Source organism: Apodemus sylvaticus, chromosome 5, assembly GCF_947179515.1.
Source record: "Apodemus sylvaticus chromosome 5, mApoSyl1.1, whole genome shotgun sequence".
NCBI lineage: Eukaryota > Metazoa > Chordata > Mammalia > Rodentia > Muridae > Apodemus > Apodemus sylvaticus.
In genome coordinates this window covers 110029921-110056232 of record NC_067476.1, presented here as the reverse complement: position 1 = coordinate 110056232, position 26312 = coordinate 110029921, and the positions used below count along the sequence as shown (strand labels likewise).

The window sequence follows — 26312 nt, the reverse complement described above, 5'->3', positions numbered from 1 at the left end:
CGCGCGCCGCTTGTTCTAGCGCAGGGCATCAGGGTACTGGTAGTTCCGGACTGTCCCGCGAGGCTTCCAGTTAAGGAGGATGAGGGGAGTGACTACAAGTCCCAGAAGGTCGCGCGGCATCAACAGAAGGCACGTCAATTCCTAGGGCGACGTATTTTGCAGAAGCTGAGTTTCTGACGGTCTCCGGATCCTATAGTGCCAAGTGCGTTGGGCGCTTTGCTTCTCGAGGCGTCCTCCTTTCTCACCCTAAAGCAATTGCCATGAAGGATTCGCTGGTACTGCAGAGCCGCGTTCCGGCGCACCCGGATTCCCGCTGCTGGTTCCTGGCCTGGAACCCCACCGGGACCCTGCTGGCCTCATGCGGAGGCGACCGGAAAATTCGCATCTGGGGCACCGAGGGTAAGGCCTGGCTTGGCTTTGTGGCCCTGGTGCCGAGGATAAGCTACTCTGAAAAGTGTCGGGGGAAGGAGTGTGCAAGCGTCAACAGATAGGCTGGGATTGTTGTAGGAACTGGGATATTTGCTGAGGTAGAAAAACGAGGAAAGTAGTCTGAAGAGCAGTTTAGCAGTTTTAGGACCCATTCCAGAGGAAGCAGTCGTTTGCATCGTAGTAATAATGGTGACACACTTTGCCCCAGCAACAGTCCCACTTTTACTACCAGCTATTGAATGGCATTGATGGTGCTCCAAAGCCTAGCCTGTGCTCTGCTTGCAGGTGACAGCTGGGTTTGCAAGTCTGTCCTTTCTGAAGGCCATCAGCGCACCGTTAGGAAAGTGGCCTGGTCCCCGTGTGGAAATTACCTGGCATCTGCCAGCTTTGATGCTACTACTTGCATTTGGAAGAAGAACCAGGATGACTTTGAGGTACCCAGGCTGAATGGAAGCAGATTATTACCTGTTTGCACCCCAGGGCTTGGTCAGACTGAACGGGTTGGGCTTATTAGTTACAGCCTTTACTTAATTTTTACATTGTAGAAATGGTGGCTGATTGGGACACTGAAGCAGGAGGATTGCCATAAGGATTGGCTATTGAATGAGAGACCCTTTCTCAAACAACAAAACTGCTGTCTTGGATATCTTACTAGGGCCTAGGACTCTTAGCTGCCATTAACTCACAATCTTTTCCCTTTCCAGTGTGTGACCACTCTTGAGGGTCATGAAAATGAGGTCAAGTCAGTGGCTTGGGCCCCATCAGGCAACCTCCTGGCCACCTGCAGCAGAGATAAGAGTGTGTGGGTCTGGGAAGGTGAGTTCAGGTGCCTCTGGGTACAGCAGAAAACCAGCTCGCTGACTTTCAGCTTTGTCCCCAACAGGTCACCCCTGGGTCTAATTTGTTCCTCCCCACAGTTGATGAAGAGGATGAATATGAATGTGTCAGTGTCCTCAACTCTCATACGCAGGACGTTAAGCATGTGGTTTGGCACCCAAGCCAGGAGGTAAGAGCGAGACAACATAGGGAGGAGCCTGATGAGGCTTGGCCTCAGCCTGCCTGCTTCCACTCTTCAGAACCACCCTCATTCTTAGGCGCATCTCTGGGACTGTCCTGCTCTGACAGGTTTTGATATTGGAACCATTGTGTCTTAGTTTGGGTTTTATTGCTATGAAGAGACACGATGACCAAGGCAACTCTTATAAAGGGAAACATTTAATTGGCTCTGGCTTACAAATTCAGAGGTTCAGTCCATTATCATCATAGACGGAATCGTGGCAGCATGCAGGCAGACGTGGTGCTGGAGAGTGAGCTGAAAGTTCTGCATCTTGATCTGAAGACAACCAGGAGACTGGCATCCAGGCTGCTAGGAGAGGGTCTCAAAGTCTACCCACAAAGTGACATACTTCCTCCAACAAGGCCACACCTCCTAACAGTGCCACTCCCTGTGGCCAAGCATATACAAACCATAGGCATCTCCTGGACCATACAGACAGATGCTCCATCTCCTTTCTCACTCTTTCAGCTTTTAGCTTCTGCTAGCTATGATGACACTGTGAAGCTATACCAGGAAGAAGGGGATGACTGGGTCTGCTGCGCCACCCTGGAAGGTCATGAGTCCACTGTATGGAGCATAGCCTTTGATCCCAGCGGCCAGCGTCTGGCATCTTGCAGTGATGACCGAACTGTGCGCATATGGCGCCAGTATCTACCTGGCAATGAACAAGGTGAGGGTCTGGGAGTTAAAGGACACTCCTTTCCATAGAAATTTTAGTTTGCCAGGTATATGATCTAAAAGATGCAGTCTGCCATGAATCACAAATTGAATTCAGTTTGTCAGTCCCCAGAGAAACACTGAAGGAACTAGGGATAGCTTTGTGGAACAAGAGGCAGATGGCTGAGTTTGAGGCCAGTCTGGTCTACAGAGTTCTCGGGCAGGGTGGACTGACTATACAAAGAAACCCTGTCTCTAAAAAAATCAAAAAGGCTGACCATGGAGGTGCATGCCTTTAATCTCTGTACTTGGAAACTAAGGCAGCTGAATCCCTGAGTTTAAGGCCAACCTGAGTTCCAGAGTTCTGCATAGTGAGACCCTGACTCACACCCAGCAGCATGAGTTAATGAGCTGGCTGATGGTGGGAATATCTAAACTGAGTGAATGTGAAGAATGGGATTCCTTGAGGCAAGACAGGATTAGAAGGGAAGAGTAAAGCTGGTGGATTGGGTTGGCTAGTGGGTGGCCTTAAAAGGCAGCTTAACTGGTGAGATGTAGCCTGCAGTGGAACACAGATGCTTTGTTCTCGGAACTCTTGGGTGGCTCCAGTGTGTAAGGCAGATAAGCAGGGTGGGAACACAGTTTGTACAAGGACTCTAATTGATTGGCTAGGGGACAAGGAAGGGCATGTTAGGGTTTCCTTTGTAATAGTAGAGGTACTCAAGATATAGGATGCCTTGGGTTTAAGAAAAGTCTGTCACACAGGGGTGGCATGCAGTGGCTCTGACCCCAGCTGGAAATGTATCTGCACTTTGTCGGGCTTCCACACCAGGACCATTTACGACGTTGCTTGGTAAGACTTGATCCCATCCCCATAGCAGGGATTTTAGAGATGGCATCGCCTCTGTTGTTCTGCATTTCTCCATATAAAGCCTCCCATGCTGGCTTGTAACTGTCTGGCCTAGGGTTCTAGGAGCAGGAAGTTGACTATATCGAAGACTGTTTTCTGGAATAAAATCCCAGGCGTTAGCAGCATCAGCCCTTAGAATTCACATACCTTTGGTCCATCCTGAGATGATCATTGCATATGTGCATTTGTGACTAGGGAGTTTGTGGCTTGGTAACTGACTCTTACTGAAACTAGAAAAGGTGGCTCATTCTTAGAAGAGAGATTAGAGGTGACTCTGGACCTGAGTCTTGGATCTTAGAAATAATTCCAAACCATGAAAAAAAAAATCTGTTGCTTATTTAAGCTTTATTTATAGCAAACCTTTGGGACTATCTATAGCATAAAAATGGACTCAGTGGGAGGCAGAGGCTGGCAGATCTCTATAAGTTCGAGGCCAGCCTTGTGTACAGATCAGTTCCAGGATAGCCAGGGCTACACAGATAAACTCTGTCTCAAAAGAACAAAAACAGGTGGGGCAGTAGTGTCGCATGCCTTTAATCCCAGCACTTGGGAGACAGAGGCAGGTGGATTTCTGAGTTTGAGGCCAGACTGGTCCACAGAGTGAGTTCCAGGACAGCTTGAAAAACCAAAAAGGGGGAGGGAGAGGGGAGCGGGAGAGAGAAAGGGTTTAAGAAAATGGACACAAGTATTTTGACTTCAAGGAAAATTACCACACGCACATACCTGTTAAGTAAAAGCTAAGTTTATGACATTTTCTGTGCTAAAACTGAAATTTATTTTTATCTAAGGAGGTTTTTGGGCGGGACGTGTTAAAGATTAGTTTATTTTAAGTATGTAAGTACACAGTTTCTCTCTTCAGACACACCAGAAGAGGGCATCCGATTCCATTACAGATGGTTGTGAGCCACCATGTGGTTGCTGGGACTTGAACTCAGGACCTCAAACAGTCAGTGCGCTTAACTGCTGAGCCATCTCTCCAGCCCCTTTTGGTAGGTATTTAGCTACTTAAACTTATTTGAAGCTGGAGATATATGCCTTAGCAGTCAAGAGCACTGGCTACTCTTCCAGTGTGGGTTCAATGCCCATATCCATATGGCACCTAACAGTCATCTGTAACTCCAGTTCCAGGAGATACGACAAACTTCTCAGCCTCAGTGGGCATGCTACACAGAGATACATATAGGCAAAAACACCTATACATATAAAATACAAACAATAACAAAAATTCTCTTTAAAAAACAAACTCAAACATTCATTGCTAGACAATTGGAATTTTTGTTGCTTTTATAATTTACTAAAATGAATAGGCAGTTTAACATTTCAGATTCAAAAGTTTTTTTACAGTGATGGGTAATGGGGGAATCTTCAGTGCTTAAAGTTCTTGACTTTAAAAAGAGGACTAAATTATGAGAAAATTTGTTTAATATCAGTATTTAAAGGTTAAGAGAGACTGGAGAGATAGCTCAACAGTTAAGAGCACTGGCTGTTTTCCAGATTCAATTCCCAGCAACCACATGGTGGCTCACAATCATCTATAATGAGTTCTGATGCCCTCTTCTGACATGCAGGTATAAATGCAGATAGAACACCCATACATTAATCTTGAGTGAGAGAGACAGAGAGGGAGAGAGAACCTGAGAACGTTAAAGATGCTGTGACATGGTCAACTGCGTATGCCAGGCAGGGAAAATGACTCAGTCTCATCTATAGCTGGAGTGAACAGGTGGGAGGAGGCAGGGCCTTTGCTGATGTGGTGGGTGTTAGCTGGGAAAGCTTTTCTGAGACACTGAGCTGAGGCCTGAGGTTTAGGAAGAAAGTAGGCCAGGGACTGTTGAACACTGACTTGCCAGGTTGGAGGGCAGGAGCCATCTGCTAATGTATACTCTTCTCTCAGGTGTCAGCTGACAGGGGCCCTGGCTACAGCCTGTGGAGATGATGCCATCCGAGTGTTTGAGGAAGATCCAGGCTCAGACCCACAGCAGCCCACCTTCTCTCTGACAGCCCATCTTCGTCAGGCCCATTCCCAGGATGTCAACTGTGTGGCTTGGAATCCTAAGGAGCCAGGGCTCCTGGCCTCTTGTAGTGATGATGGGGAGGTAGCCTTCTGGGAGTATCACCAGCCTGCAGGCCTCTGAGCTAGGAGGCCTACTTGAGTTGGGAGATTCCCACAGCAAATGTCCTAAGACTTTTCCTAGTCATCAAGATGACCTGAAGCATCCTTGGCCTTCATTTAGCTCAGGACCATGCACAGTTTGCCGTCCTTGATATGAGGAAGCCATTGGGCAGAGCCACGGAACAGCAGTATATTGTATTAAAGGTTTGCTTGATTTAGGACTTGGTGTTACATTTTGGGGGTAAATATATTTATAATCAGTATATAAATATATATGAGAGAGAGCTTCTGAAATTGTGAGCTTTATAGAAATAATCCATCTGTGTCCCACTTCCTGTTTTATAAGTAAAGTCATTTATCATTTCTTATAATTTAACTATTTGGAATAGGTTCCACCTTCCCAATTCTATAGATAGAAGACATTGCATTTAAGACATGCAAGCTAGCTGTGGTGTTTTCCTAGCACTAAATCAGCAAAGTCGGGTTATCCTTGGCTGCATGTTTGAAGCCAGTCTGGGATATGAGACCCTTTCTCAAAAAACAAAGACATTCAAAACTAGAGGAACTCTCCCCACCCCCAATGTAAGTTTGTTCTTAGTAAAAGGACACCTCTCCTTTTTCTTAGAAACCCTCACATGCCTCCTGAGACATGCTGTGGGCATCTGAGGATATGAAATGAACCCCTGTAAAGAAAGAACTGGTTTTCAGTGAGGGACAGGAAACATTAATAGCTTGAGGCCCTCTAAAAGACAACAGCAGGCTGGTGTGGGTACACACCTTCTAGTCCAGCACTCAGGCAGAGGCCAGCCTGATCTACAAAGTGAGTTCCAGGTTAGCTAGGGAGACAGAAAAAAAAAAAAAACTTAGGACAATAGTATGTGTGTGTGCTGCCAAATCTGTGGTGTTTTTCAGGGCCAAGAGTAGTTAAGATGTCTAATTAGCTTTTTAGAAAAACACCAACTAGGTAAACATTGAGAAATGCTTATGGGTTTGGGTGTGAGTTGTGCAAATCTGGAGCCTTCGCTTATTTTTTAAACTGTACAGTTGTGACCTTAGATTTTTGCAGGCAGTGGAGCAGCATCTAGAGCAGTGGGTGACGAGTGATCTGCAGATTCCTGGGAATCTCAGGACCCTTGCAGGGTCAACACTGTTAACATCATCAAGGAATGGCACGAGTTAAGCCTTCTCTATCTCGTGCCCACAGTGAGAATGGAGCCAGCTTCACTCAGACAACAAAGATGACTTAAAATTGACCTTTGAGAACACTTCTGATATTGACAAATGAGAAAGTTCCACCCGCCCCTCTATAATGAAGGTCTTGAGGAAAAACAGTTGGACAGTTGCTATAAGCCAAGTTAGTTATTCATGGCCTGCCTTTTTAAAATCAGAGCTAGAAAACTGACATGTAGGCTTGTATATTAGCTGTGTTCCTGAAAAATGAACAAACTGAACCTTTCATTGATAAGTGTTCACTGCCGATAGTAAATGTTTAAAAGACAAAATTAGAATTTCTGAAAACTTGTGTTGCAACAAACTTTAATGGTAATGAAATTAGCAAATGCATGGATATTTTGAGATCTGTGGAATCTTGTGGGTCATTGTTGGAATGCCAATACACTGGCATCAAAATCATTCAGACAGTGACTCTAAGATGGGGCAGTGGGTATAACAGTACAAGCTGCAGATCCTACACTGCCTTTAAGAAACTTCTACATACAGTACCGTACAGTAGTATCAAAGGACAGCCACAGTTATTTGAAAATTCTTCTTTCCCAACCCTGAAGTTGACATGCTGAGATCAACTACACAACAGACTCAGCAGCCATGGCTAAAGGTCCTAACTGGCTTCTAGTAAACTAAATATAAAGTGATTGTAACACTGTATCAGACTTTACTTCTCCCAGAATTTATTTTTCCTAAAATATGTTAATGTTCTTTTTAAACAAACTGCCTTAATTTTTAATGTAACATGTATCAATGAATATAACCTAGGCAATAAAAGCTTTTGGGGTTGTGCTTAGTTTTCTGAAGGGGAATGGGGTCTTGAGACCATCATTTTAAAACGGCTGGTCTAAGGGAAAATGCATCACCTTTCAGCGTTGTTCACGTTGAACATGCTGTCCCAAAGAACAGAAAGCGGACATCTGAAATAGTATGTCTGAGATTGTGATAGGCCGTTTTAAGGAGACTAGAGTCTAATCTACCTGGTGTATCTTAACCACCTTGGTGCTGCCTCCTGGGAGGGAAGGCTACAGAACTTTCTAACACAGAATGCTGTACCTGTGTTTCTAACATAGAAGAGGAGCTGTACCTGTTGCTCTCCAGCCAAGATGGGAGTCAGCTCCTGCTATGATACCAACTCTGCCATCACTCAGCAACAGCTAGGAAAGAGGCTAAGGTCATCAGCATGACTCAAGAGTAGCTATTTACCACTGTCGTGCCCTTCAGACTAAACCCAAGTAGAGGGAAAGTTTGTTCTTCATGTGCTCCACAGAAAGACTCAGTGCCAAAAAGGGGTTTTTCTGGCCAGGACCTTTGATTGAAGAAAATTTAGTATTGTTGATAAGGACATACAGTTTTTTCAAAATATTTATTAGAATGTCTGACACAAGGAACTAAAAAACCATGCCTCCAAATATTGTACAGTTCATGCTTGAAATGACACTTGAAAATACTGGACCCAAACCTTGAAATAGGGTCCAAAGTAGGAGAGTAACTAGATGTGGACTGGGGACAGCAGCAGCCTGAATGGCCAGACCTCAGGCTGACAGACCTGGTCTCCAAAACCAGTTCCCCTGAACTGTCCACATTCATGTTTTCAGGTTCAGAGCCTCAGACTCAATCTGAATCACTGTCTGTCTCGGCTTCTTTCACATCCACACTGAATTTATACTCCTGGTCACATCCCATGTACGCGTCACTCATGAAGTACAGGGTATAGTTGTGGCCACCTGTGGCTGGGGCCACAAAGTCTAGCTTCACCTAGAGACATCAGGCAGAAATTAGGTTAGTGGGGACATGGGAGGAGGCAATCCCCTGTGCAGCCCCAGGGATAGATGCAGGGGAATTGCATACACTCACCTTGGCTTTCTGCTGCAGGGTCAGCCTCTTGATGGAGATGAGGCTGTTGGACTTGGCATCTCCAATCACAACCCACCAGCCCTCTTCACGTTTCTACAGGGACCAAAAACCAGCAACTTGAGCATGTAAAACCAAAACTTGAGCAAATGTGAGAGTAGTTATGAAATAGAGTAACAAAACTCAGATTAAAACTCCAAAGTTGCTGAAACAACTTGAAGAAGGTTTTTTTGTTGTTTCTATATAGGAGTGCTACACCTGCAGATGGTTATGAGCAACCATGTGGTTGCTGGGACTTGATCTCAGAACCCCTGCAAGAACAGCTAGTGTTCCTAACCACTGAACTGTCTCACCAGCCCACCTTACAGTTTTTAAACAGTCTAAAGATGTCCCCAAAGGGCAGTCTTCAAATACATAGACTTAATTTTCCAATTCTATCTCATTTCCATAACCCAGGGAACCTTTTAATGCTTGTCACTGAATCTAAGACGTATTATTAGAGATTTAGCTTATTAGAGATTTAGCCTTGGAGCATATAAGCTTCAAGTTCTATCTATCTATCTATCTATCTATCTATCTATCTATCTATCTATCTATCTATCTATCTATTTATTTATTTATTTAACAGGGTTTCTCTGTGTAACCCTGGCTGTCCTGGAACTAACTCTGTAGACCAGACTGGTCTCCAACCCAGAGATACACCTGTCTTTCTCTCCCAAGTGCTGGAATTAAAGGCATGCGCCACCACTGCCCGGCTAAACTTCAAGTTCTTAAGAAATTTATGGCTTAACTTCAAGTTCTGAAGAAACTTATGAACAAGGCAAGCCATGGAGATGAACCTGCAACACTGAGGATACAAAGCAAGCTGTGGGGCCTCTTCTGAAATCTTGTCACTCTGGAGAACACCTCTTTCTTGGCCCCACATAGTAGAGCCCATGTGCCCCAGTGGTACTTTCCTTAGGAACTTGAATAGCTTGTCTATAGAAGTACATGAAGTTTGTCTAGCATTTGCACCCAACTTTCAATTCTCCCACAAAAAGAAAATGAGATTTCCTCCTGTTCATTTTAAAAAACAACTGCAACTAGAATCAGAGTGAGCCAAGCAGTGGTGGCGCACGCCTTTAGTCCCAGCGCTTGGGAGACAGAGGCAGGTGGATTTCTGAATTCGAGGCCAGCCTGGTCTACAGAGTTCCAGGATAGCCAGGGCTACACAGAGAAACCCTGTCTTTAAAAAAAAAAAAAAAAAAAAAAGTGAGATTGCCTGATGTTAAAAACCAGCTATCTAAAGTGTTTCAAAACAAAAAAGAAATATAATTCATGGTTCCAAGATTAATAGTCAGCCTTATGAGTTCACTGTCCCTAACCTTCCCTCGTGAGAAATGTATCCTGTGCCCAAGACCTAGCCAGTTAACAGAGCCTCAAATGTATTCATGGCAAAGCCAGCCCCCAGGACATACCTGTGGGAAGAGAGGTGCAATAACAGGGCCCGTGACTTCCTCCTCTCGTTCCAGTTGCACTAGCACCACAACTGGACCGCCACTGAAAACAAAGCAGTATGTGAGCGAGCACTGTGGTTGTGGGCAGAGACCCCAGGGCAGGACGCGGGGCACTGGCTGCTCACCTGCGGATGCTGTCTTTATCCACCACTTCATAGGACAGCTCAATATTTGGGTATCGGTTACAGAAGCGGGCCACATCTGCAATCTGGCTGTCAGTCAACTGAAGCAATGCATTCCGTTCTTCATCCTCCATCTCCATGATGTCAAAAACACTCTCCACTCCCTACAGTGGGTGTGCAGAGGTCAGGAAAGCAGAGCATACAGGCCACAAGCAAGTAACACTAGCTCCAAAGAACTGTTCATCTTACTTCCCACACTGCCAAAGTCATCTAAAAACAGCTTTAGAAAGAATGCAGACAAAAAAAAAAAAGAAAAAGAAAAAAGAAAAAATAGAAAGAATGCAGACCACTCCTGGCACCTCTCAGCATTTCGATTCAGATGGAACTCTTCAAAGCAACCAGTTTCTCCTGCTAATATTTGCTGCCCACAATCCACCTGCAGATTAGGACCAATGTTCTGAAGCTCATCACCCAGAACTCCAGGTCTTAGCTCACCTTATCTGTGCAACGCTTGATATGCTCTGAGGTGAAGTGTGGCAGCTGCTTCAGGTAAGAGTCCTTAGACCACATGGCTTGGGTGACCATCTGAGCCAGTTCCATGGCTGCTAGAGCAGGGCTAAGCCACCCATTGCTAGAGAGTACATCCACACAGGCCTGAATGAGCCGGATTGCCTGCATGAAGAGAGAGAATCAGAGCGGGTGGGCTGGGAGCCCAGCCTTCTGAGCACCCTCCAGCCAGGGAACCTTTAAAGCCCACCCAGCTACCTTACTAAGGATCTCCTCTGTGTCTGACTGTAGCTCAGCACTCAGCTGCATGCGGGACAGGTGAGCCTGCAGCAGCAGATTGGTCTTCACATGTGGGTCATTGAACTTGGGGTTATTCAGCTTGTGGGGGACCTTCTGAGCCAACTAGAATGTGGAAGAAAAAGAGACTGTGATAAACAGAGGAGCCTACCAAGATCCATCAGGCCCAACACCCCATGTGGCCCAGCGGTCTCTGAGGACGGACGGACAGACGGACAGACGGACGGACAGATGGAGACTTGTTAAGTGTGGGGAGGATGTATGAGGTTGAGAGTGGTATGAGATATGTATGAGGGTATTGGTGACAGGAAGCCATGTGCAAATGAGACAAATTTTCACTCCTGAATGGTCTATTAAAGCCGCTGCCCTCACCTGGCGCAGAAGGTTGTCTTCATGGTGCCTGATAGGAATGTTCTCATACTCTGCTGCATTGGAAATAATCTCAATAAGTCCTCGAACCTTGGTTTTAGCATTCAGAGACATGCTGAAGAGCTCTGAAAGAAGATAAGGGAATGTGAGAAGAGCCACTGTCGGGGTAGGGTGCTGTGAGGAGCAGAACAGCAAGAATCAACTGCCTGGGCTGCACTGCTTTCCTGCACCACCGTTTCTTTGGCAAATTCTGGCTAGCACATCTCATCCCAACAGGCTCCAGAAGCCATGCACCACTGGCCTCACCAATGGTGGTGTAGTTTATGTAATAATAGGCAGCAATCATGCCCAGGTTCAGAGGGGCCACATCCATCTCGTCCTCAATACTGATGCACTTGGACTGCTCCAGGTCACTGAGAGTCTGCTCCACCAGTTCTGACAAATGGTCAGACAAATGACGATGGGATATCCCTGTGGAGACATAAGAGGGAAGTCTCAGGACACTGCCTAGTTAGGGCTATAAAACCCTCGAGGGCAGTGTGTGTGCTCCTCAGTTCACTGACCCTGCAGGTTGTAGTAATTGGGGTTCTGTGTCATTCGGCGATACAGAAAGGTCCAGGTGAGGTAGTCCACAGCATCCTGCTTGTTCTCAATGGTCTTAGTGACAATCTCAGCATTGAAGTGGTCATGCATACAGTGGTCCAGGTGAGACTCTACTGGCAATGGCTCATATAAAAATTTTTTGAAAAAATCCTGTGGATTAGGAGAGGGGAGGCATTAAAAGAATAAAGAGCAACACAGTAATAAAGGGTCAAGGGCAATTCAGCAGGGAATGGCTTTGTGTGATATACGAAATAGCCAAACAGAAGAAACATTTAGAAAACAGTATCATATACTACAAAGCAGGAATGGGCCATGCTGAGTCAGCCACATAGATAGAACACTAATGAGCAGTGCACACGGGAAGACATGGACGATATCATAGATTCACCACCAGTGGCAGAAATGAGCAAAATTCTGTGTGGCTGCAGCTTATTATACAAGAGGCTGGCATAAAGGAGTGAAAAGTTTATTTTAAAAGGATTCAAGAATATGTTCAAAAGATCAAAGTTTCCTATAACTGACCTTTTTAGAGCCCTGACACATGATGACACAGCGCCCCTCGTCATCCTGCAGGGGCCGGTTGGCATGGCCCACCATCTGAAGCACATCATAGATGGGGTAATCCACATAGCTGGTGGCAGAAGAGAAAAATGAAGAAACAAGTCGGGAGACCTGCCTACCTTCAGTCACAGGGACGGAAGATGCAAAGGCGTGGAGATAAGATCAAACTACAGCAAAACTGGACGGGAACCGTGTGCTCAGCAATTCATTTCACGTGCTTACCCACACATTATTTCAGTTTCAGAGTGAAAGAGTAATGAATGTGTTACTCAAGGAACTTGAACTGAAGCCACAAACCCGTCTAAGGCCAGGAGCAAAATAACATCTATTAAAGGACCAAACTTGAAGTCAAACTTAAGGTCTGTGTGTTTCTCAGGTTAAAAAATAATCTAAAATCTAAATCTAAAAAATAATCTAAAATCTAAAAAATAATCTAAAATCTAAAGCAAGAACCAGATTCAGACATTTTAAATAATAATACATTTTTAAATCTACATTTTGAATAATGTAGAATGAATAATCTAGATTATTTTCAAAATAATCTACATTTTGTGGAAAAGCATAAAGTTAAATTATCCAGGCTCTGAGAAACACTGAATCTTGTACTTCTTGTCACGTCAAAGATGAGAATTTGACCAACCCACTTTTCCTAATATGGGAGTGGATTAACAACAACTTCCTGTCCTCCCATCTCTATATAAGGTCTTCTCTCTCCAAACTGCTGAGAGAGGTACGATGACTATAAAGCAAATTTAAGAACAGGCCCTGGGGTCTGACTATCCCTGTCTAGTGGATCTCTGGCCTATGTGTAGCTCTCTACACCTGCTTGAGCATCTACATTCACTTCAGGAGGGAGATCTGTTAATGCCCACAGCACCCTTACTCACGCGTGGATCTTGCCATTGTAGTACTGAGTATCCATAATGATCACCAGATGGGCAGCAACATTCATGCCCCAGCAGAGACTCCGAGAAGCTACCACCACCTGGATAGCCCCTGAGCAGGATAAGCGAGAGGAAGACTGAGGGCAGGGCTCCCAGAAAGTGGCCAACCTTGTGCTAAATTTCAAATATCAGACTGAAGCTGTCCAGGAACAAGGTCTGACTGACACTAATGAAGTGCTGTGAAAGGCAGTCCACACCACTGGTGCCTTTTGCTCTGAGACTATCCTAGAAGAAACAAAGCGATTCAAGAGAACTCAAAACCCAGGGAAAAGCAAAACCTGCACTGCATGGCGGATTGGCCCTCTGATGGTGAAAGCTAACATCAAACCAAAGGTGGCGAGTTCAGGCCGTGGCAGCAAAATCAAACTTATCCTGAAAAAATCCTAAGAGTCAAAGAATGACAGTGACTCTGGCAGAGTTGACTACACCAAGGCTCTGCCACAAGTGCCAGAATAGTGAAAAATGGATAAAATGCCACAGGTCAACAAAGGGCAGCAGGCAAGAGGCAACCAGCCAGGAGAGAATCACAAGTCCACAGCCATCTCTTAGGTTCTAACCCTGGTATCTACACAGAACTTAGGTCTACTAGTCAATGGCCTAACTCCAGAAAACCAAGTTCTGAAATGAGACCAGCTTCTGTGCCTGACTGTTTCCTAATCTATGTGGGAGGAATATCTGTTTTAATGACAACAAAAGTATTTAGAGAACCACAATGAGCTAAGACACACACTCGTCTGCTGGCATTGTGAAGTGAGTTCTATTCCTTAGAGAAGTGGCATCCTCATCCTCAAGTTTTACAACCGTGATAGCTTTGGGTGTTATGAGGCTTTCTTACCTGAGCTGAAGAGCTGCTCTACCAGGCGTCTCTCCATGGGGCTCAGCCCTTCATGTAGGTAGCCCACCCCATTTAACAGTGTTTCTTTGAGTGTGCTGTCACTCAGTTTCTCCAGGTAAGGAATCAGATCCTTCTCAGTACAGTGCAAGAACCTGGGCAGAACAAGAATAAGCATGAGTCAGAGACATTTCAGTCTGTGGTAGACCCCGGACTTAGTCCCCACCCCTCATCTAGGACATCCAGGGCAGGGGGCAGCTTCACTTAACATGCTCTTCATGCACCCACTCACCCCAGAAACTAGCCCACACCCTACCTCTGCCGCTGGATGTCCGCTGCACAGGTAGTGAGGATGTCTATTGCAGTGAGGCGGGTCTGCTTGCGAGATGGGACAAAAACGATGACAGGCTTCTTGGGTGAGTGTTTGGTGATAGCATGGTAGACGGGCTTGGCCATAGAGAGCAGGCGAGTCTGTGTGTGACTGATGTTGAAGCCCTGGAGACAAAGGGAGAAGACACTGAGGTTACTAGAGCTGGGTAACTAGGGATCCCCGAGCCATGGAGGAATGAACACTGTCCTACCTGGATGTGTAGTTCCAAAGGTACAGGGCGCACATTAGGGTGGAAGTTGAAGGTGGAGGTGGCACTGCAGCCCAGCCAGTGAGCCACATCCTTGGCATTGGAGAGGGAGGAGCTAAGAGCCACAATGCGAATGGGCCGCTCAATCTGTGAGGAGATGTAGCGCATCCGGGAGCAGATCACTTCCAAGACAGGCTGGCAAGAAGAGAGAGTCACTTCAGTCACCCTCTGCCTGAGTTTCCCTTTGTGAACTGCCTCAGGCAGTCCCAATTATGGAGGCAGTCCCCCTGCCTCAAAGAGACAACCTTCATTCAGCAACATTATATATAAACTCGGTCACCCTTTTGAAATAAAGCAACAGGCTGAAATTGCTGTGAAGAGCCTAGTCCCTAGTTTCAGGCCCAACATAAACTGGGTGCGGCCCAGCCCTCCTCTTGGCTCCAAAGCCAAGCGTACCCCATTCTCGCCCCCAATAAGGTGGGCCTCGTCCACCACAAAGAGGCTGATGTTCTGGACATTCTTGCGCTGCTTCCACCTCCGGGAGAGGATGTCCCACTTCTCAGGGGTGCTGAGGATGACGTTGCCTTTGCCCAGGAGCTTCAGGTCTGTGCTGGTCTCCCCTGTCAGCAGGACGACCTTCTTGTTGAGCCTGTCCTGAAACTTCTCATACCAGTCCATGTACACCTGACAGGGAGGGGAGGGAGTAAGAACAGTAAGCCACACGCCCCTCTCACTTGCTAGGTGGAAAAGGAGACACAGACAACTGTCGCTCTCACACCCTATGCTTCACTTTATGTTTTGAGATGGGGGCCCAGGCCAACCTCAAACTTTTTGTGGGTGCAAGTAAACCTCTTGCCTCAGTCTCCTAAGCAGCTGAGATGACAATCGTGTACCACCATACTATATTAATGATACTGTTTAATCTACAACAGCCTTTAAATGACAGGGAAGCTTTTTTTTAAGAAATGATGATATGCTAGGCGGTAGTGGTGGCGCACACCTTTAATCCCAGCACTTGGGAGGCAGAGGCAGGTGGATTTCTGAGTTCGAGGCCAGCCTAGTCTACAGAGTGAGTTCCAGGACAGCCATGGCTACACAGAGAAACCCTGTCTCAAAAAAAACAAAACAAAACAAAACAAAAAAGAGAGAGAAAGAAATGATAATGTGGTTGTCTCCACCTAGAGTCACATATGGAGTGGCTTCTGGGAAATTTACAGTCCCACAACACATTACATACCTGCTCTGCCAGAGCCTCCATAGGGGTAATGTAGACACAGCGTCCCTCAGAATTCTGCAGCAGCATCCGAAGGATAGCAAACTCTGCACAGATAGTCTTCCCGCTGCCCGTGGGGGCCCCCACAAACACGTTATCATCACTGTTGTACACGGTATTAAATACTGGAAACCAAAAGTAGAGTAAACATGGGGATGGGGGAGGCGGAGTAAAACAGATCGTGCATCAAGATTATGACCGCCATGAGCCACAAAGTCAATCAGCCATGCAGTACACAGAAGCCTGAAGCACTGGTCCAGCTGCCTGTGTCTCACAATACTTTTCTCCTGAGAAGCAGGAAAGGAAAGAGTCCGAGATCAAGCTCAGGTTTCTTAGAGTTTTACAGAAAGAACAAGCAAAAGAAATCCAGCATCTTTGTCTCTCAAGGACCAGGCCACAGTACAAAAACAAGGACACCTCTACCTCACCAGCAAGTCTCCTATAGTCTCTATAAATAGTCAAATACTGAAGGGGAGCCCTGGCATCAAGCCTGGGTTAAAAATCCAAGCTCAGCTATTTATGAGTTGGTTTAATTAGGGTTCCTTCTTATGCCTCAGTTTCCTCATCATGAAATGCAAATTAACTGTATCGCTAAGTAGTAACCCTTTTAAAGGATTGATGGAAGAACAGAAAAAACACTGGTCCTATGCTCAGCCAAGTACTTAGGACACAGTGCTTGCTCTGTGGACAGTCATTATTTATAATGATGGAGTGAAGTCCCAATCAAAGTCACACTCTGGTTGAACACCGAAGCATCAGGAACAGGCATTAGCACTCCTGGAGCAGGAGTAATAACAACGGAACATGGAAAGACCTCTGACCCTCCTCAGGGAGATATGCAGAGCAGCAAAGTGCCAGACACTTTGCACAACACACTTATCACTAGGTAACCTTAAAAAGGCAGGCATGGATGGCAGGATGGCCGGAGAAGGGGCACAATTTTAACCTCAGCGCTTGGGAGGCAGAGGCAGGTGGATAGCTGTGAGTTGAAGGGCAGCCTGGTCTGCAGCATGAGTTCTAGCCCAGCCAGGACTGTCATATAGAGACACCCTGTCTCAGGAAGAAGAGAAAAGGCAAGCTGGGGAACCAAATACATGAGACTTGGACATCTACCTTGAGTCTGGATGGGATTGAAGAAAGGAAATTTATCTTGGTAAAGGCTCTCAAAAGCACTGTTCCTCAGAGCGGATACAGGCAATGGCTGCAGGTCCAACAGTTCAGTCGGAGGTGGGTACTTCTCTGGGAGGATCAGGTGCCGGAAGGAGACAGGAAGCTGGGTCTCACAAGCTGTCAGGAAAGAAATGGAAGGCTAGGAAGCAACCCTCCAGCAGACTTCCACAGCTCACCCATGAGTAGTGGAGACCTTAGGTTGTGTCTGTCTCACTCTTTCAATGGAGACGAGGCTACAACAAAGCAAGAAACCCTCTCCCATTTTTGGAAGGTATGCTCCTAGGAGACTCAAAGAGGAGACACTCACAGAGCCAGCGATCAGACACTACTCGAATGAAGTACTGAGGAGGTAGTGGTTCAAAGACTGGAACAAAGAACGTGATGAGGTGCTCATCCTGGGCATACTTGGCCTTCAGTAGAAAATATTCATGGTGCAGAATCACCTCGCTGTCCACATCCTCCACCAGAATCCAAAATGCCTCTGATGAACCATGAACCTGCCAACCCAAGCATGGTTGAAACAATGACGAGCCAGTGAGGGAACTCAGTAGCTCCAACTCCACCCCGCTGACCAACCAGCCTTGCCTTTTCATCCCACTGGAAATCTGGCGTGATAGTCAGCTCTACTTTCAGCGTCGAGCGTGTAATAGGCTGCAGGTGCACTGACAACTCCAACTTGGGGAAAAGATGGACATACTTGTGGATGGTCTTCCCCATCTTTGGCATTCGAATAAGCTCACCTATGAGGAATAAGAGCATTGGAGCTGTGGCCCAGCCAGTCTAGTAAGTCTGCAAACAGGGCCCAGGGCAACTGAGGGGAGAAGCAGATTCTATGCCAGTGGACAAGGCTCCCCAGGTTAGCCTCAGTGCAGTACTAACGGTTCTGAGTGTGAGAGTAGGTTTATACAACAGTAGGATGTAGACACGAGTACCGGTGCTCAGGGCCTAGGAACAGGAAGTAGGAGGCTGACAGAGAGATGCCTGGGCTGCAGGACAGGACAAGATCTTTGCGCACCTATCTCATTATGATTCAAGTCATACAGCCGCTCAAAGGGGAAGTTTTTCTTCTCAATCTTCTTCACTACTTCCTCAGGAAGTTTACGGAACTGGCGAAGAGGACACATGGACTGCCACCTATTCAGAAAGGAGATAGAGCTGGGTCACCTTTTTTGTTGAGCTGTAAATAAACTGCCCTCCCCACTTTTTTCATCACTGCTTCCAGCAGTTTAGGATAACCACACAGACCCTACCATTCGAGGAAGATGTCTGAAACTGACAGCAGAAAGACCAGAAAGCCAATTCCAGCTGTTGCTCCCTGAGCCTTACATTCTGCGGGGCATTCCTCCCACTTTCCAACTTTCCCCGAGGTTCATGCCATATCTCAGCCACCAGGACTGAACATCAAATGCACTAAGGCCCAAACTCACAGCAACCAGCCTCTAGCTCACTGAGCCCTTACATGCGCTTGTCAATCATCTTGCAGAGATTCAGGGTCTTATCTGTAAGCTGTGCCCAACCTCGGTTCAGGACAATTTCGAAGATTGCACGCATCAACCGGCCAGCAGACTGGGGAAAGACAAGTATCCTGTTGTGAAATCTCCACATCTTTTCTACCAGAATTTGATGAGCTCAAGATCTGATGAGACCACTCATACCAATTCAGACACTGCCTCCTACCTTTCTAAGACAGAGAAATTAATAAAATATTTTGCCATGTTTTATGAACACTAAGCTATGGTGGGAAGTCACTCTTCTTGGAGAAGGTGATATACCCTGTGGACCTCTCTAGACAAGGACCTACAGAGCCTCTTAGCAGTTTGGAAGGCCCGCCCGCCCTTCAGACATGCTCAAGGTCAGCACGGCAGAGTGGTGGACTGAAGTGGCAGCAGGCCGCTGGCCGCTGCAGGGTCAGTCCACCATTCTTTGAGGAACACAGCACAGAGGGCACAGGAACTACTTGGACGCTGCTCATTGCTCGGCGAAACTCCTCACCTGTGTCACGTACACCATGTCAGCCATCAGCGCAAAGCCTTCGAGTTTCAGCTGTGAGATGAAGGCTTGGAGAAGCACGTTGATCTGTAAAAGGCAAGGGGACAGACTAGCAAAGGCCAGGCACTGACTGACTACTCAAAGAAATCCTTCACATTTCTGCTCTGGGAACATGTTCCAAACAGGATCTTCCATAGCTCCTGATTTACACATTAGTAATTATTCCATATTAGACACACGTGAGTAGGAAGCAGAGTAGGATGATTAGGAATTGGGGTCCGACCGGTAGCACTGCACATAACAGGTCAACCCCGAACATTCCCACAAGGAGAAAGAATTGTACACGTCACCATGTATGAAGCCACGTTGAAGACACATCTCCAAGTGAAGGCATGCTTACCTTCGCACTGGGTTCTTCGATGCTCTCCTTCACAGGGATGGGCACTCTCTCCAGCAGCTTCTGCAGCTCTAGCTTCTCCTCCTGCCTCAAGGAAAGACAGGTCTTAGAAAATCCACAGGGCAAGGAGGAAGGAAAGAAGAATCCAGCACCTGGCAGAGGTCCTAACTCTGGCCGGGCAGCCTCGCAGGCTCACTCACCTCTCTTACAGTGATGTTCTTGAACTCTGAGGACAAGGAGAAGACTCGGAACAGCTCAATCTCACTCAGAGTAGGTTTTAGCAGCTGGTTGTAGGTCTGCACAGTGTCATTGGTGATATAGTAGTGACTTGCTATCCGGCCAAGTTCTGTCACCTAGAAAGAAAGAAAACTCAGCACAAGGCTGACCAGAGATCAGCCCCCAACTTCTAACATCAAGTGACTGTCCTACGACGACATGTAGTACAATTGCTGCTCAACTGAAGCGACTCGGCACAATAAGAAAGATGGTACAATAAACTGACCTATAGAGACCTGATGCTCATGTAAACCAAACAGGCAAATGAACTAACTCAACTTGAACTCTGGAAACTTAACTACCATTTTTTAAACCTAAGGACTGGAAAGATGGTTTAGAGAGGTGCCTGCTCATCCAGTTGACCTGTGGTTCAATTCCCAGCACCCACATGGTGCCTCATAAGCATCTCCAGTCCCGGGCAGCCACTACCTAATTCTGGCCTCTATGGGGACCAGGCATTCTGGCCTCTGTGGGGGACATGTGCTAACACAGACAAACATGCAGACAAAACATTCCTACACATAAAAGATGTAAGAAAAATTTAAAAGAAAACAAATATTTGAAAGTTTAGTTCATAGCTCAAAGGTTTAATCCCCAACTAGACAACAGGTAATTAGACAGGCAAAACATAATCAATCATGATACATAAGTCAAGGACCTAAACTTTTGCTAAAATTTTCTCGAAAATCACATGCTAATTACCTGGAAGTTGCCTGTCTTCTTGTCGTACTTGACCAGATTGTTCTTGTCCAGCATCAAGGCAGCAGTGTGAACAAGATCAAGTCGGCGCTGGTCTAGCAAGGGATCTCCCTTGAGGTCATCATGAGAAATGCCATAGAGGGTAGGGGACCGGAGCATTCGGATGTATAGGTAGGCATAGCCCAGCCAGTTCACTGCATCCTGCAAGACAGCTCACGGAGTTTAGCTCATGTCCAAACAGAAACACCACAGAGAGCTTGGACACTAATTCTTAAGCACAAGGACACATAAATGTCTTCTGAATGTTTTAAGTATTTCAATTTAAAATACCCTTCAAATTTCTTACACATAAAAGGAACTATAGACCACAAACCCACAAAGCCTGCCCTGTATGAGATGTGTTCCAAAGCCTGAGACACGACTGGAGCCAAACACCCTCACAGGAGTTATGTCACCCCAAGTCTCCCGAGTCATTGAGGAACATGCAAAGCTCCGAGATACAGCTTTCCTACCTTTGCATTCTGGACGTTCCCCAGCACAATTTCCGCATTGAGCATGTCAGGCAGCTTTGATACCATCTGGCTCTCGATAGGGAGCTGCTGGTTGAGGAGGGAGAGGTAGTACTGGAGCTCCCCATGAGACGTGATGAGGATACCTTCACCCTTGGTGTCATACTGGGGCCGTCCAGCACGGCCCAGCATCTAAGACAGAAGCAATAGAAGAAAATGTTATGGCAGAGCTTTTGACTCAAGTTCCCACTTTAAAACTTGGCCTTCATCTGCCATCTTTTCAACATCCTTGGATCCCGGGCACAGGATGCTCCTCCCACTGAGAATCACCTCAGAGGCTCTGTACCTGCAGAATATCCAGTGCTCCCAGCTCTGTCCAACGACCCTTCTCTGGACTGTATACTTGGGTACCTTTAATGATGACGGTATGTGCAGGAAGATTTACACCCCAAGCCAGAGTTGCAGTGGAAACTAAGACCTGCAGAAGTAAAGGAGGGTAATAAGGACAACGGACCCCACCACAGCACGGTCATATCCTTGGCTTATCTGACACCAGAAGCAGGACTGGATGTGTATCTCAGCACTCAGTGTAACAAACACTGGAGCAAAAAGGAGTTTCTTCAGTCTCTTACATATTTGAGAATTAACATACCAAGGTTCCAGAGACTTAGGTCAGAAACTTAAACTCGTATTTATCAACTCAATTATAAAACATTCAAAATCTACCACCCTGGAAGAGGGAAAGAATGTGGTCCTGACCCTGTGAATTACAGTGTAGAGTCCTTTGAAGCATCCATCTTCTCTTATGTAGTGTATAAGATGTTGGGAGTGAGCATAACTATCACAACCTTCCAGCCTGGACTAGCTGGTCCAGAACTGAAAACGTCTATAGATGGAGGATGGTTCAGTAGCTGGAGCAAGTACTCCTCTTGCAGAGGACTAGGCTTCAGGTCCCAGAACCCACATATGTTCACAAAAAACGTGCAACTTCAGATCCAAGGGATCTAGTGCCCTCTTCTGGCCTGAGAACGCACGCATACAAATAAAAATACATATAAATGACTTTTTTAAAAAAAAAAAGGATAGAGAGCCCACTCAGGGCAGAGCTACTGCCATTTCACATGTTCTAAAGCCTACATCCCCTCTTTCTACTAGGTTTGCCCCTCCTCACCTGAATATGTTTGTCAGCAAAAAGATCTTCTACGAGTGTTCGATCAACTCTAGTCATGCCTGCATGATGAATAGCAAAGCCATAGGGCAGAAGATCCTTCAGTTCCAAGTTCTGTGAACAGAAAAAGAGTGAGGCCAGCCTCCCGGGAGGACTCCTCCAAGCCCAAAGGAAGCCCCCATAACCACAGTCACTTTTAACAGAAACTTACATTCTTCTGTTTGTACATGCCTATATGTGGCATGTGTGGGAAAGTCAGTTCTCTTCTTCCACTATGTGAGTCCCCGAGATTGAACTCAGGCAATTAAGACTGGTGACAGTCTTAATTATCTGCTGAGTCATTTCCCTATCCCCAAGAAAATTACTTTTAACCTGCCTGAACAAAGCGCTTGGTACATATGGTCCCAAAGGAATCTACCCAACAATTTGGAACCAGTCACCAGAGAAGCAGGTGGTTTTTTCTTACCTTGCACTGCTCTGCTTCTGTACGAAGGACTTCAGTAGAGGCAGAACCCTCACGAAGAAACAGACCCAAGGTATCCTTCTCCAGACACATGTCCCGGATCGCCCTTGCTGTCTTCCCCGTTTCTTTTCGAGAGTGGACAAACACCAGCACCTAGGAGAATCAGGCTACAGCTAAAAGGTGCACTGTCGGCAGCCGCTCTCACAGCACCAGGGCACCAGCTTCAGGAAGCAGAGGCTGCTCCTCTACAACTAGAAGCCATAGGTCAGAAGTGCCAATGGCAAAAATACATGCTAGTTTGGAAAAAAGTCTAATAGGGCTGACAGTACCCAAAGAAAGGCTGGGCACAGTAATTCCAGCTATAATTCCTGCCCTCAAGGGCAGGTGAGTCCAGGTGAGTCCAGCTACACAGAGTTCAAGCCCAGCCCAGGACACACAGGGGAAGGATGTACTAAGGATTGTAGCAGTCTCACAGCTAAGAAACTAAACTAACCCTAGAATTCTACCTTGAACAATAAATCTAAATACACAGTGTATCAAGATTCAGAGACCTCAATTAAAAATATGTTCAGAGGCCAGGCGGTGGTGGTGCACGCCTTTAGTCCCAGCACTCGGGAGGCAGAGGCAGGTGGATTTCTGAGTTCGAGGCCAGCCTGGTCTACAGAGTGAGTTGCAGGACAGCTAGGGCTACACAGAGAAACCCTGTCTTCAAAAAAGGAAAAAAAAAATGTTCAGAACCTTAGCAAGTCTAAGCTAAATAAAGGTGTATTTGCAAGATAATACTAAAGCTATTACATTATTTATAAAAATATTTAGGAAGTAAATTTGAAACTAGTTCTACATTATAAGAAACACAGTCCTGCCAAGCGGTGATGGCACATGCCTGTAATCCCAGCACTTGGGAGGCAGAGGCAGGCAGATTTCTGAGTTCGAGGCCAGCCTGGTCTACAGAGTGAGTTCCAGGACAGCCAGGGCTACACAGAGAAACCCTGTCTCGAAAAAACCAAAAAAAAAAAAAAAAGAAAAAAGAAAAAAAATGAAACACAGTCCTCCTGAGATCTAGTGTCCTGAAGTCCTACCCTATCATATAAAGTCCTGTGCTTTTTATCAGAAAAAGAAATGCATAGCTTCTTACTGCCTGCCTTATTTAATCTGCTAACTAAAAAATTTTATCAAAGTAACATCCAAAAGAAAAGAAAAGAAAACAAAAGAAAACAAAAGAAAAGAAAAGAAAGCGAATGAATGAATGAATAAAATTACATGTCAGGCAGTAGTGGCACACACCTTTAATCCTAACATTCAGGAGACAGAGGCAGATCTCTAAGTGCAAGGCCAGCCTGCTCTAGAGAGTGAGTTCCAGGACAGTCAGGACTACACAGATATGCTGAGTCTTAAAAAAAACAGAAAAAAATAAAATAAGATAAAATATGCTATCACATCTAGTGTTAGAGATAGGGTATTACTATGTATCCCTGCTAGCCTTGAACTCAAAAAGCTGGGATTAAAGGCATGCACCATCATGCCCCACAATTGGGGTTTTATTTAATAATTTGTCTATTTAGTGTGTGTCAGAGCAGTGATCGACTCTCTCCTTCCACTAAGTATGTTCTGGGAATCAAACTCCAGTCACCAGTCTTGAGGACAAGCGCCATTACATGTAGAGCCATCTCACTGGCCTGTTTTCACTGGGTTCTAATAATTTTCAGCTTTAGTTTTGTTATCTTATAGACAAACTGGCTTCCACCAATTTGGGGGAGGGGAGTATTAACTATAAAGTTATCATTTATGATCAAAGTACTATTCAGGTTATCTTTCATCTAGGTTATAGTAATTGTTTCAGAAAATGATCCAATTCTTCTAAGTTACAAGTTTATTTATTATTAATTTATATTTACTTTATGAAATAAATGTTTTATATGCATGTATGTTTGTACAACATAAGTGCCTAATGTCCACAGAAGCTAGGAGGTCAGAACCCTTTGAACTGGAGTTAACAGACTGGTCTGAGCTTTAATGTGGGAGCTAAGAATGGAACCTGGATCCTTTGTGAGTAGCCAGTGCTCTTAACCACTGAGCCATCTCTCCACCCCATAAACTGGCCAGTTTATGAGTGATTGCTCACAGTATTCCATCTCCCATTTATGCAGTGATGAGAACTGAATGGAGAGTCAACATACTATGTATATGCTCTACTACTGAGTTCCATCCCAAGTCCCCAATCATTTTTTGGATTTTTTTTGGGAGGGGGTTGGGGAAGGGTAGGGAGGTAGTTTACACCACTGTATAAACCAAACTGGCCTCCAGCTGGATTGAGGTCCTTCTGCCTCAGCATCCTAAGCTATGGTATTAGAGGCATGTGCTGACTCTCCTAGCTCCTGACCATCTTTTAAAGCAAATTCTGTAGTACTAACTCATGTCATTTCTGAACACTGCTGATTCATGCTGTTATCTTGTCAATTAGCTTAAGTCAAAAATGGAAAAGGCTCAAGAACCATTAACAGACCTGATTTTTTCCAGCATGTTCCATGATTTTCTCATAGACTATTTCATTCATGATCTGGAAACGTTTGATAGCTTTCTTCTCTGTGATGCCCACATATGTCTGTTCCAGAGGCACTGGGCGGAAGCTAAAAGTTCAACAGTTATACAAATGAGATGTCTGGTAGAGAACATTGTGGGGAAAGTTACTTTCCATTGACCTAAAAACAATAATGCATTCTAAAATACACACAGAAACCCTAAAACTCAATAGTGTGCTCCTTAGAGAAGGGTAGGGGACAAGAAGAATGCCTCAGTTTCCAGTTTCCTTTTATACCTGTTATCAAAGTAGAAGAGGCCCTTAGCAGGGTCAACACGCAGAAAGGTGGCCACATCTTCATAGTTGGGGAGCGTAGCACTGAGACCAATGAGTCGGACATCTTCTTGGGTCATCTCAATGTTTCGGATGGCCCTGGCCACCAAAGCTTCTAAGACAGGACCTCTGTCATCATGTAGAAGATGGATCTCATCCTAAGGAACAGAAAGATGCAAACTGTACTTCCTCCCTGAGACCAGTCCACTGTACAAGTATATTGTCTTAAGATGCCTAATAAAGACAAGACAGGACAAGAGAGGAGCCCTCAACCAACCAGTACTAAGGAACAAAGAGAGCGCTTCGTAGGAATCTACATTGAGTACAGACTATAAACACTTGTGAGTCCACTCTACCACAAATCTCCTTACAAATACATGATGGTTCTGACCAGGCTAGAGCAAACAAGCCTTCCCTTGTGGGAAGATCAAAAACTACCGGGCTTTACTTACACTAAGTTTACATTGTCAGCAGCAGTGCTTCTGAGATACAGTAAGCACTGGAAGAACTGGAGATGCTATAGAAATGAAAATGGAATTCAAAGGTGCGGGCAGGCCAGGGACTCAGCAGCTGGAGCAGCTGTGGAAGAGGCATGGAATAGCCAGACTCTATAAAAGGGGTGAGCAAACTTTTGCTCAAGGGCTGAACATCTGGTACAGCACATGCAATACTGTATTATGAACCATGTAACCCTTGTTACAAATACTCAATTCTGCCACGGCCACAGCAGGACAAGAATAACTATAAAAATACACAAACCAATCTATATAACTGTGTTCAATAAGACAAAAACAGACCCAATAGTTTCACCAACTTCCACTTTGAACACAGAACATGAACTACTTTCTTGGTTTCTTAGACACCTTAAAGAATCAACCCTCGGAGGCCAGTGAGACTGCTCTAAGAGTAAAGGCCCTTGGCTGCAAACCCTGATGGCCTGAGCCTGATTCCTAGAACATGCGTG

The 26312-nt window shown here is 45.7% G+C and overlaps 2 protein-coding genes across 2 annotated transcripts in view; one reads left to right on the top strand and one right to left on the bottom strand.

Annotated features, from left to right (window-relative positions):
• Positions 1 to 100: 100 nt before the first annotated feature.
• On the top strand, positions 101 to 5384 carry Ciao1 (cytosolic iron-sulfur assembly component 1). Its single transcript, XM_052183532.1, has 7 exons — positions 101 to 399; positions 715 to 863; positions 1134 to 1245; positions 1347 to 1435; positions 1955 to 2156; positions 2909 to 2996; positions 4948 to 5384. Exons 1-7 carry the CDS (start codon positions 261 to 263, stop codon positions 5186 to 5188), a joined length of 1020 nt encoding a protein of 339 aa, XP_052039492.1. The 5' UTR covers positions 101 to 260; the 3' UTR covers positions 5189 to 5384.
• Positions 5385 to 7737: 2353 nt separating this feature from the next.
• The window catches only part of Snrnp200 (small nuclear ribonucleoprotein U5 subunit 200), a 32112-nt gene continuing 13537 nt past the window's right edge, over positions 7738 to 26312 (bottom strand). The window contains exons 15-45 of the mRNA XM_052183531.1: positions 25313 to 25506; positions 25001 to 25124; positions 22501 to 22650; positions 22038 to 22148; positions 21213 to 21344; positions 20870 to 21058; positions 20361 to 20558; positions 19583 to 19735; positions 19386 to 19466; positions 18989 to 19072; positions 18456 to 18562; positions 18012 to 18130; positions 17582 to 17736; positions 17304 to 17493; positions 16940 to 17113; positions 15791 to 15951; positions 15010 to 15237; positions 14557 to 14748; positions 14292 to 14470; positions 13979 to 14130; positions 13087 to 13195; positions 12161 to 12269; positions 11599 to 11788; positions 11342 to 11506; positions 11039 to 11160; positions 10628 to 10771; positions 10358 to 10534; positions 9866 to 10026; positions 9702 to 9783; positions 8248 to 8340; positions 7738 to 8148 (exon numbers count right to left, since the gene is read on the bottom strand). Of these exons, the coding sequence (XP_052039491.1) occupies positions 8005 to 8148; positions 8248 to 8340; positions 9702 to 9783; positions 9866 to 10026; positions 10358 to 10534; positions 10628 to 10771; positions 11039 to 11160; positions 11342 to 11506; positions 11599 to 11788; positions 12161 to 12269; positions 13087 to 13195; positions 13979 to 14130; positions 14292 to 14470; positions 14557 to 14748; positions 15010 to 15237; positions 15791 to 15951; positions 16940 to 17113; positions 17304 to 17493; positions 17582 to 17736; positions 18012 to 18130; positions 18456 to 18562; positions 18989 to 19072; positions 19386 to 19466; positions 19583 to 19735; positions 20361 to 20558; positions 20870 to 21058; positions 21213 to 21344; positions 22038 to 22148; positions 22501 to 22650; positions 25001 to 25124; positions 25313 to 25506 (4569 nt within the window). The 3' untranslated portion in view covers positions 7738 to 8004. The remainder of the gene's footprint in view (positions 8149 to 8247; positions 8341 to 9701; positions 9784 to 9865; positions 10027 to 10357; positions 10535 to 10627; positions 10772 to 11038; positions 11161 to 11341; positions 11507 to 11598; positions 11789 to 12160; positions 12270 to 13086; positions 13196 to 13978; positions 14131 to 14291; positions 14471 to 14556; positions 14749 to 15009; positions 15238 to 15790; positions 15952 to 16939; positions 17114 to 17303; positions 17494 to 17581; positions 17737 to 18011; positions 18131 to 18455; positions 18563 to 18988; positions 19073 to 19385; positions 19467 to 19582; positions 19736 to 20360; positions 20559 to 20869; positions 21059 to 21212; positions 21345 to 22037; positions 22149 to 22500; positions 22651 to 25000; positions 25125 to 25312; positions 25507 to 26312) is intronic.

Excerpts from the sequence above, each read along its gene's own strand:
- Ciao1 (XM_052183532.1), top strand. The coding sequence starts at position 261 with ATGAAGGATTCGCTGGTACTGCAGAGCCGCGTTCCGGCGCACCCGGAT. Across the intron at positions 864-1,133 it reads AGAACCAGGATGACTTTGAG|TGTGTGACCACTCTTGAGGG; the intron begins GTACCCAGGCTG and ends TTCCCTTTCCAG. Across the intron at positions 2,157-2,908 it reads TCTACCTGGCAATGAACAAG|GGGTGGCATGCAGTGGCTCT; the intron begins GTGAGGGTCTGG and ends TCTGTCACACAG.